At 39.2% G+C, this 10,884-nt stretch overlaps 1 protein-coding gene across 2 annotated transcripts in view; it reads right to left on the bottom strand.

The window, feature by feature from the left end:
• Positions 1-622: 622 nt before the first annotated feature.
• LOC112103491 (10 kDa heat shock protein, mitochondrial) overlaps positions 623-10,884 on the bottom strand; it is a 35,132-nt gene continuing 24,870 nt past the window's right edge. The window contains exons 1-8 of one of the 2 annotated variants that reach the window (XM_024195288.3): positions 10,411-10,593; positions 9,705-9,767; positions 9,044-9,144; positions 7,160-7,202; positions 6,796-6,882; positions 3,295-3,374; positions 2,201-2,312; positions 623-991 (exon numbers count right to left, since the gene is read on the bottom strand). In XM_024195288.3, coding sequence (XP_024051056.1) covers positions 860-991; positions 2,201-2,312; positions 3,295-3,374; positions 6,796-6,882; positions 7,160-7,202; positions 9,044-9,144; positions 9,705-9,767; positions 10,411-10,452 — 660 coding nt within the window. In that variant the 5' untranslated portion in view covers positions 10,453-10,593 and the 3' untranslated portion in view covers positions 623-859. Of the gene's footprint in view, positions 992-2,200; positions 2,313-3,294; positions 3,375-6,795; positions 6,883-7,159; positions 7,203-9,043; positions 9,145-9,704; positions 9,768-10,410; positions 10,594-10,884 lie in introns of those variants that run through there. The other variant, XM_024195290.2, reaches the window with a different exon arrangement.

The following is a 10,884-nucleotide window of genomic DNA, read 5'->3' as shown; positions in this document are numbered from 1 at the left end:
AGGTATAAAACCACTAAGTATCTTACTATAGCCAAGAGGAAAAGTTATTTTCAGCCACTGCTATTCTTTTGAGAAGTCGTGGGAGGAACGAAAGTGGAGGATTTTCATAAGAAAAAATAATCTTTCCTTGCCTTAAGACTCAACACATCACTTCCATGATGTATACAGGCCTCCACTGTTACAGAAAGGCAAGTCCAGAAAGTACACAACTATCTCTCATATAGATCAAAAATATACTTTTAGTAGCACAGTAAAGTTATCCTTTTGGTATTACTAATACTGTAGTTGTGTTTAATATTTGGATATACACATACAAGAATAGTTAATACTATATACGCACGCCCAAAAGCAGAAGTAAAACTTAGAAATAAATGAGTTCTTTTAAAAAAAGTAAGAGCTAAAATTAGGAATAAGCTACATTACAAGGACCTTCCTGCAGGATTCTAAATTTAAGGTACGTATTAAACTCAGAACTAAGGCTAACATTGCTATTTCATTAGAAAATGGCTTGTGTGAAACCTTAGTCTCACTTATCTTTTTTAATCAGACACATTTGAGGATTGTGATCCAATGATTGTTTAGCAGCAATTTTACACAACTGTAATTCTTTTATTAACAGGTATTATAAACAGATAATACTAATTTTATTTAAAAACCATGAGTGCCACATTGATGAATATACAGTTCATGAATAACTTAAAGTATTTCCCATATTAAAAGGCAATGCACACAGCATACAAAAAAGTATACTAAACAAAGCTATAATAAGGATACATGATTGAAGTGTCTAAAATGATATATACAGTACATAATGTCAATTGTGTGTTCAGTACAGTTGCTTTCTGTACCACAATTCCCATCATGCCTCACTTTCCCCAGACACTGAATTCTGCACCTCCTCTTCCAAAATTGGTACAATCAGGTTATCCTTGGACATCAAATTATATTTCATCACAAATTTAGTGAACCGGTGACACAAAAAGGTTTCATTCTGAGGATGGAAAAAAATATTTAAATTCCAATGTAAAATAAAATGCATTATGACATATACGAGAAGAGAATATTTCAAAGTGAATTGTGGGAAATTTATCATAAAAATCCTGGAGCATAAATAAATTGTCCCCTTGGTATTGTAACTTTTAGGAACATTGGGTGGTTTACATCTAAATACCACCACCACAAGGAATCCATTAGTAAAATAGTTTTATTTCCCCCTTTTATATTCATAAGAGTGGACACAAGCACCTATTTAAGCTTTATTTTCATAACTCAATGTTAAAAGCACCCGAATAGGAATATATTCAAGTCCCACTATACCAAGCATGAAATCAGATAAGCAATTCTGTGTCAACTAAATTCTGGTCCACTATGCAAAGCCCTAACAAAAGCTGTATATAGGCACCTGTGGTAATTAAATCCCTCCCCCGCCACACACCCCCCCTCCCCCACAACTAAACAGTAAGCTGAGTCAGTCTTTAGCTGCTACTACAGTCCACAGGCTCCAGTAGTATGTGTACCCACTGTGCTCCTCCCCAGGCTAGTCCTTACCCTGGTTTTTACTGCTATTCACACATCTAAGCCCCCTTCCCGACTTAAAATTTAGTCAGTTAAAAAAAATAAAATAGTTTCAGGTAATATACATGCCCCTGAGTCCCCTGTTGATTCTGTGGCTTTACCATCAGACTTCCCAACTGTTAAAATGTTTCCTCCACTACTGTGTGAAAGATGTACACAAACAAGTAACTGACTGTACAAAAAAGTGCTGTCAGATGCATAAAGTAAACTGAAAAAAATATTTCTCTACTTTCAATGATAATAATCCTAAGGGTTTCCTGTAACACTCAAAGGCAAGCAATTTTCATAAAAAAGGTCATTGAACTGATGGTATTAAAGTTCTTGTAAAGCTTTCTGCTTCTGTATAGTGAACTTCTACCCAATTTAGGAGAACTATAATAAACAGGATTAAAAAAAGTACACATGAAATTGCTTAGTTTGAAGACCAAAGTCATTCACATGAAACTTCACACAATTCTTACGTACATGTAATCTATTATGAACTGTACCTTGCTTGCTAAGGAGGTCTGTGTAGTGAAAGTGTTAAGAGAAAGAAAATATGTAACACAACTGCAGAACAACAATGCTTGGCATCACTTTAATAAATGCACTACTGAAAGTAAATGCAAAGTACTCAGTTACTTACTTCATATTCATCAAATATCTGCCGATGATGAAAATATGCATGGGAAAATATTCTGTAAATTCTACGGCACACTGATCCTAGTTTGGCTACAGAGGATTCCTTTATGCTAACTCTGTAAGCATAAGTCAAATGTTATACAGTACTCAGTTTTACAAATCTACAGGTTGAATACAGATATTAACATGCACATGTGCGCCTGTGTATTTAGTTTTTATACTGGAATAATTGATCCCACATGAAATTCCAAAAGTTAGGTTTTGTGGATGACTGATAACATTTAAATTCTGTAATCATTATTCTTGAAAGAATTTAGTAAAAATATTAAGTTGGCTCATTCTGCACATTTAAAACTTCATATTTTGATTGCAGAAACACTGGCTTCTTTCCACAGATAGACAGGTTTTAAAATTAATCTGGAAGGGGCTAGATTCCCCATTTCTAGTACAGAGGGATGCAAACTGCACACTCCTTCCCCAGCAGGACCACTGTGCTCCATGGAGGCTCCTCCCCAGAAAACTCAGCTTTTACTTTTCCATCTGGGGTTCCATAAACTGGCATGGAGACTACCTGAGAAACTGAATCTGTGCACGTCCTTGGCCAGGCCTCTTTGCAGTCAGTGGTGTCCACTTTTGGGACTGCACTAGTTTGGTGTGGGCTTCCCAGCACAGCAGGTCTAACAGTACCTTGAGCCACCACAACTCCCTCCCTCCTTTGAGGTGGGATTTTCCCCACTGGAGACCTAGACCACACTGGAAAACCCAACTTGATTAAATTGGATTGGTAATATAGTCCCTTAAACACCTCTGTTTTACCTCTAACAAGCTGGTGGCAGAGCAGCACTAAAAGCAGGACCTCTTCCCATACTTAACAACAACAGTAACTGTGGACATGCTGCCACATTTAGTATTTTTCATCATATTCTGTAATACTGTATATGAATAATACAGTAATTTATTCTACTAGATACATGAAAAACAATTTGCGTTACCAAACACTGTTTCAGATTTGTTCCACTTATGAACAAGATTTTCTGAATGTAAAATAACCCCTCCCACCCCCCAAAAAATTAAAGATGATGCTTTTAAGAGTTTTACCTGCTGGGGAAATATTTATTGCTATTCAGAAGACATGCAGCTCCATCAAGCGTGTGCCTGGTGTAGTCTATAGCAGGACACTAAAAAATATTAGGGGGGAAAACAGGTATGACACTGCATCACACAATATTTCACACAGAATTGTCTGATACATCATACAGCCATTTTGAATTCCAAAAGTTTTACAGAGTTTTTATAAGGGTTTGAGTAAACTTCCCCCATATGAGAGCTGTCTCCGCCTCCCATGTTTTATTACTTATAGCTCCAAGTACCCCTGATTGTATTATTTCAGGAGAATGGTTGTTTTGGCAATGGGGCATATGCGCAGGAGTAGATGTTCTAATTAAGTGTCTCTTTAGCAACTGACATGACAGAAGTTCTATAATGGAAGACCACTGCCAAAGAAAAAGTTCATCCCACCACCTACAAGTCAGTTTGGCTTCCATGGCTCAGTCATGAGGGCAGACCATGGACTGCTCCTCGGTTGCTTTGACAAGCAGGATCAGAGTCCATGATCTTCCCACTCCTTGTGCTCCACCCATTACTCCAATAAACTTACACTAAATCCCTCCCTACCTAGGAGAACAAAACTCATTTTTATGGAAAATTCAATTGCGTGGGTGTCTGCTTCATCTTGACTGAGGAGAAAAAGAGTTAGACGGTAGATGGGATCATTTGTTTTCTGCAGCTGAGTTTTCTACAGCCCAAAACATGGGTTCTGAATAGCAGTACATGACTAAACACTGTGAGGAAGAACAAGAGTCAAAGTTTCTCCCAACCCAGACATGGAGGTAACTGGGCTGAATGGAACTTACTAGTGCTTAAAAATATATTTTTTTCCTTATCTAAACCTTAATCTGTGTATAGAACTTACCCCTTTGCTCTGCATGCTATGTACCTTTGGGGTGAACAGATACTGCTTTGTTTTGAAGAAGCTGTTTTAGAGTCCCTTTAATCAGCTGCTATCAGGTTGCCAAGGGAAAAGGGTTTACATGTGCCAAATACAGTTGGGTTTGTCAGGTTAACACAGCTGGTAAACAGGGAGGCTGCAGCTAAAGATCCAGTCTAACAGTGGTAGGATCACACAGATCCACCCAAAGAAGGGTGAAGGTAACAAAATCTGTCACGTAAGGGGTCTACTCAAGAGGGAGTAAAAGGGGTTGAAAATGCAGTTCACCTTGTAATCTCTTCATCTGGTTTAAGTTAAAGGAGGCAGGACTTTGGGCAAAAAACTAGAACAATTTTAAAGGAACACACTATTATTATGGAAGACTAGGTATGAAGAGAGATCAGATAAGATAGACAGCTCTACTATCCTCTCAACCAACAGCCACCAGGAAAGCCACTCTGAAGATAAGAAAATATAAGTTTACCAACTGGGTGGCTCAGACAGGAGCTTGGGTAATGTTCCATGTGCTTGGACATTCAGATACGTAACTCTGCAACCCCCACTGTCAGAATTTGAAGATGCATGCTCCTTTGATCTGCTCTTGAGGTGCTAGTAGGGTTAGTCTGATAACCCACAGTTTGTGAAGCTGCCTCTCCCTTTAGGACTGTGTCCTCGACAAGGCTGAATATTCATGTGGCATCTCATATTGTCAGGAGACTGGCTGGCCCCTGGAGAGGAAAGCCTATCCCTAGTTCGTGTTGATTTTCCCACCAGAGCAAAGATCTTTTCACCTGGATGTTCCAGGTTGTCTCCTAATCAGACTCCTGTGATAACTAGTTCAAGTGAATGCACAACATGCTTAATGCAATGGTGCAAGAGGGACAACGATGGTATTTTCCTCACTCAATTTTAACCTTCTCTGGGTGTTTCAAGCTGCTAGAAAAATTCTCTTGAGGAAAGTAGGGCAACATTGCTCTAAGTGAGGCAGGACAAACTGGAAAAGCAGAGAAAGAGCTGGAGAGTGTGAAAATCCTGGCGGTGATTGGTCATCATTGTGCCTGTCAACATACTAGAAGGAACCAGCCCTTGGTCTGTGCTGTAGCAGACCAAGCCATGGAAAAATTAAAATCCCTATACTTAACTGTTTTAATCATGCAGGGTTAAAGATAGATCTCATTGACCGAGTGACAAGTATTGTATTCCAAGCTAATACACTATACTTGGTTAGTCTGGACACGTGAAACAAATCAACACACCCATGAAGGGGTAGCAAAATATCAATTTCCCTTCTCCTTTCATCAATACCCCATAATTATTCTGTACTGAATTTTAGATGACAAACACTGTTAGCTTGAGAACGTAGAAAATAAGAAGTAAACTCATGTAATATTTTATTGAGTTTTAGCCTGGCCACTTAACTACTTTCCAATTATTAAGAACATACTAAAATCAGTTTCAGTGAGGAAAGGGAAAAAAAAATATGGAACTCTACCTCTGCTAAAAACACTAACCAAGATTCTGGATGGTTCCTTTTTTTTATTTTGTATATTCACTTCCAATTCCATTTCTGTTTGAGAAAGTTTGTTTCCCACCTCCCCCCAAACTTCTTTCTTCACTAACTTCAAAGGGAAGGTGTCATCATGTGCTTATTACACAACCCCCCCCCCCAAGTGCACATTATTTCTGGTGAAAGATGTTGAACTTCTAGCTATGGAACAGGCATTTTTATTGCTCTGTACAGCAGATAATGCAATGGCACGGCACGCATCCCCAAACCATCCCATCTGAGTGCCTCAACCCTCCCCTAAAAGGGAACTTTCTCCAGGGCTGAAAAGAAAGTGCAGTCTCCATGGCTACTTAGTCCTTGATCTCTTTGCTAAGACTCTCAACGTAATAATGGTTGTAATGTGAACAGTTGTACGCCAGGGCCTACCAAGCATGCATCAAATATTACTGACTCTTGTTCATGCACTAGTACAGAGAAATTAAGGCAGACTAATCAGCAGTCTACAATCTTACTACCAAAATTTGCACAAAACTAACTAAAGTCAAAAACCAAGGGCCGGAATGGTCCTTCCCAAGGAGAAAGCCACAGGAGGGTGTCAGAGGAGCTGAAGATGCAGAGGTTCCCATTGCAGAATTCCCTGCAAGTTGTCACCAGAAGCAGGGACTTAAGAGTCCACAGGGAGGTGGGGGGAGGGGGAGAAAGAGAGGAAGCCTTCCAACTCCATGAAACCGCAGAGAAAGGCAACTCGATCTGCTAAAAAAGAAATCCCTTTCCGTTGCTCAGTAACAACTATGCAGGTGACCAGAGAAAATTTAATACAGATTAAAGCTATATTACTCTTCCAGATTCCCACACAAAAGGTGAGGGGGAAGTAGGGATCTGTATGAGACTTATGGAGAGCAGCTGGTTCCCTGCTCTTCTGCCTCCTATGAGTCACTATGGAGGATGTGAGAAGCAAGCAGGGAGTACTGCTATGAAAGTCGCATTCCCACATATCCCTTCAATTTGACTAAGACAAGATATGCACGGATGGCCCCTTCTGTGCATGGATCCCTGAAGAAAATATGAGCCTTCACAGATATATTTCAAAAAATACCCTCCTTACCTCTTTGGGAGTTTTATGGGCTGCACAAAGAAAAATCCATTGTTCAGTTGCTGTCATCTGAGTGCATGTATCTGGGTGGCATTCACTCTGTTGAAACAGTTGTTCAGTTAATAAAATACCAAACAGAGAAAGCAAGATTTGATCATTATTAATAATTTAACTCTTAATTCCTTAAAATCAGAAAAATATTTTAAAGCTACTTGATCAACTAAAGTCTTCTGGAATCCTAAAACTATGTTCCTAAAGTCATGGTGGCTAAAAATATGTGAACTAAAAGTTTGCAAAGCTTTGTGAGCTAATATTACATCTAAAAATACAAAAACAACCTGGTCTCTGACACAAAATTAAATAAGAAGAGAGTTACCTGAAGCTTGACAGCAAGTCCATTGAGCTCGAGACAGAATTGTCTAGAAATTTAAATACAGCATTGTCAAAACAGTTTCCCTAATGGAAACATTTTAACGCAAAGAACAACTTGTCATAAACACTAATGGTTTTATGCATCTCTAGCATTTTTAATAATTACATTGGTCTCTTCTGGGGTGTAGAAAGCAGAAGAGGAATGAGATCAAATGTAAAAAATATGTTTCAAAATAATTCCAGCAGCTATGACAAATTTAGAATCTTGGACATATCTGTAGAATATACAAGGAAGAAAAGAACAAATAAGAGGAGACTATAAGATGACAGAAATACAAAAAGAAAAGTTAGAAAAATTTAATTTATTATTCGTTCAGAGGAACTCATACAACTATATTTGAGTTTTCTCCTTTGTCAAAAAGGATAAACTGAACAGTATTCCGATAGCAGAGACTAGGAATATATTATTTTCTCCCTTAGGAAAATCTACATTTTACAAATTTGCCTTTGATATCAACTCATGTTTAAGAAAAAAGAAAAAAAAAGTAAAATCCCTTAAACATACACTGAAGAAAAACACATCATAAGGTGCAAACTGATCAAACCCATCTATGCTACTATACACCCTGAAAGTCCAATTCTGTGGCTTTAGTGCCATCCCCAAATGCTCAAGAGACTACTACTGAGACCTCCAAGAGTACCTCTCTATAAGCCAGCTTGAGTTGAGGTGTAATGCAGTGAGGCTATGTGTGACAGCTGCTGATTGCCTCACTCTCAGGCACACTCTAGCAGACAGTTTAGAGAAGATTTAATGCTTCAGAGGAAGCAGGGTAAAATTTCCAGAAGTGACTAACTTAGGCACCTAAGTCCCATTTTCAAAAGAAATATAGGCACTTAAGAGCCTAAGTCTCATTAAAAGTCATTGGGACTTAGGCTCCCAAGTGCCACATTTTTAAAGGTATTTAGGTGCCTAGAACCGAGGTGCCTAACTCTCATTTGGAGGCACTAACTTGAAACTATCCTTATCCTTGAAAATGTATGTTGATGGAATGACAAGACAGTCAAACTAAGAAAAAAACTGATTTTTTTTTCAGAATGTCAGGACACTAATCATAGCAAAGTGATGTAAAAACCAAAGCAGAATAAGGGTGGAAATATCAGTGAGCAGAATATTGAGTCTGTACTATAATAAAATAAACACTTTCAGTAACAAGGACAGTTTGGAGACATAAAAGGCTTCTAGGTAGCCAGCTTAACCCCAATGTATTATAACAGCTAACAGACATAAAGAGAAAGCCAGAAAAATTGTCACGATTTCTCTGATAGTGACTGGAATAAAAACGGAAAACATGTTTACTACAAAAAATATTTTCTTACTGTTTGTAAAAAACAGGCCTCATAGCTAAAGGCTATTCTGGAGAGTATCTAATGATTACAATATTCATATTGTAGTAAGTGAAAGTAAGGAGTTGATGAGATTGAGGGGGGGAGGTGCTGTGGAAACTCATGGCTGTCCTTTCAGTCCATACTGACATAAATCTTTGTTTATTTTAAATACTTCTAGAATTGAACTGCAAACACATATGTTGACATCACACATTTTTAAAAGCAAAAGGGAGTTTAAGGGAATCCTCACAACAATGAACTTGGTAATCAGAAAAGGAGCAAATAAATTCCATTGTTAAGACTACAAATCTATTACTAATACATAATTCTAAAATGTTTAATAGTACAAAGTTTTGCTCGTCGGTTTGTTGTTGTTTTTTTAAACAGTCGTAAACAAAAATATTTAGAGTCTATAAGAGTCAGACTATTATGATTCATTACTACTGCTAATCAGTGTGGTGGGATTCCTGATTCTACATTTTGACAAAGCATGAATTCTTACCGTAAATGTTCATACTTCCATACACCTTCATCCTGCCCTTCAGGAGGTTCCAGGATTTTGTCAATGTTAGAACAGTCTGCCCTTATGTTTTGTTGGATATACTGAGAAGAAAAAGAAGTAATTTCTGAAAGTTGTTTAAAGATAGTAAGACACCATATTTAGGACTGCGCCACAACTCTAGCTACTTTGATATATACCTAATAGCCACTACAGTAAGGATAACAACTACTTATTTCTTTAGTCTAGCTGGAATTGAGCAGCTATTTTGATAGACAAAAGTAAGAGGACAAACAAACAAACAAAAAGTAGCGATAGGTGGAGAAGGAACAAAGCAAATGTCCCAAAAATACAGTGTGTGAAAAACATGTCTTCCCTGAATGAGAAATGGTAAGAGGAGCAGTGAGTTTTACCAGGTAGCAATAAAACCTGTTCAACTGGTGAAACCGGACACCAGGATTCTAGTGATGTCTACACAGAAAATTACTGTATTAACCAATACACTGATTTCTATTTCTCTATGGAATTATGAAGTTATTTTTGTACAACTATATCACAACCAAGAAGAGAATGTGCCCTTTTGCTTACATCTTGCCAGAAGTCACAAGATTTGGGTGACTAAACTTATACACATGAAAAAAATATTTATTAGAACAAAAAATACCTGTTGAACAGCTAGTGTGCTATCCATTTCTTCAAAAGATTCATCAGGCCAATTGTAAAAATCCTATGGAAAAAAACGCCAAATTTAAACCAGTCTAATAAAGGGTGGAAAAGATAGTATGTCATTTGCAGCAAATTCTGAATGTTTAATATCAGGAAACTTCAACATGCTGTAGGAAAATAACCTTTACAGTTTCAACAAACAGGAAACTACATCTAGAAAGAAAGGAAGCAAACAAAGTTGCAAAGGACTATATGGGACTAATGTTCAACCTCCTAAAAACCAAAATATGAAACTTACAATAAAGGAGCTACCACAAAGTTATTTCATATCTTAAAATTAAAGCTAAAGCTTTGCTTGACTTGTAATACTGGAAATGTCATCTCTTTCATTCCTTTTCATATGCTAAGAAGAGTCAGATCTGGTTAATACTTAAAGACCCCAAAAAGAAGTCCAGGGTTCTGAAGGAAGTGGTATTAAAGTGATTTCACAAGGGACCAGCAAGATAGGAGTAATGGTACTTCCAGCAGCACCTCTGGGTTGTTATGATGGGGTGTTGGCCTAACTCGGCCAAGACACTTAGCTATTATTCTTTCATCCTACCAAATATCCTGCCTGATTTTTTCTGATTGAATGTTTTGTTCATTTTCATCCTAAACCATTATGTAACATCATTAGATGCTGTTAAAAAGGTGTCAACTTTCACCTCAGAGGTGGCTGCCTGCCAGTGGCTGGTGAAGTAATTCATACACTCTTCCTTATGACCTGAGACTCCTGAACATCTCGGTGCTGCCCTGGGAGGGGGCTCCCGGCCAATCCCAGTGGAGAAAACACCTCTCTTAGCTGACAAGGCTACAAACGGAACAGACTCATCCCCACCAGCCGGGCCGGGGGGATCCGCACCCCCGGGCGGCGAGAAGCGCAACCAGCCCCTGCGGGGCCGACAGAGCGAGGCCCCCGGAGAGCAGCACCGGCCGGGCGCGGGACAGCCCAGAGCGACCCGGCTCCGGTGACAACCCGAGCGCGGGTCCCTGCCAGGCGAGCTGGGCCCAGAGCCCGCTGCGGGCCGCTCCGCCCAGCCCCGCACCCGCCCGCCCGGCGCGGGGCACGGGCACCCCGCACGGGGCCGGAGAGGCCCAACGGCTCCGCGCCGGGACGCACCGCACCGGCTCCAGCCCGC

The sequence above is a fragment of the Terrapene carolina genome, unplaced genomic scaffold, assembly GCF_002925995.2.
Source record: "Terrapene carolina triunguis isolate 2854851 unplaced genomic scaffold, T_m_triunguis-2.0 Scaffold62, whole genome shotgun sequence".
In the NCBI taxonomy this organism is placed as follows: Eukaryota; Metazoa; Chordata; order Testudines; family Emydidae; genus Terrapene; species Terrapene triunguis.
This window is presented reverse-complemented; position numbering and strand designations above follow the sequence as displayed.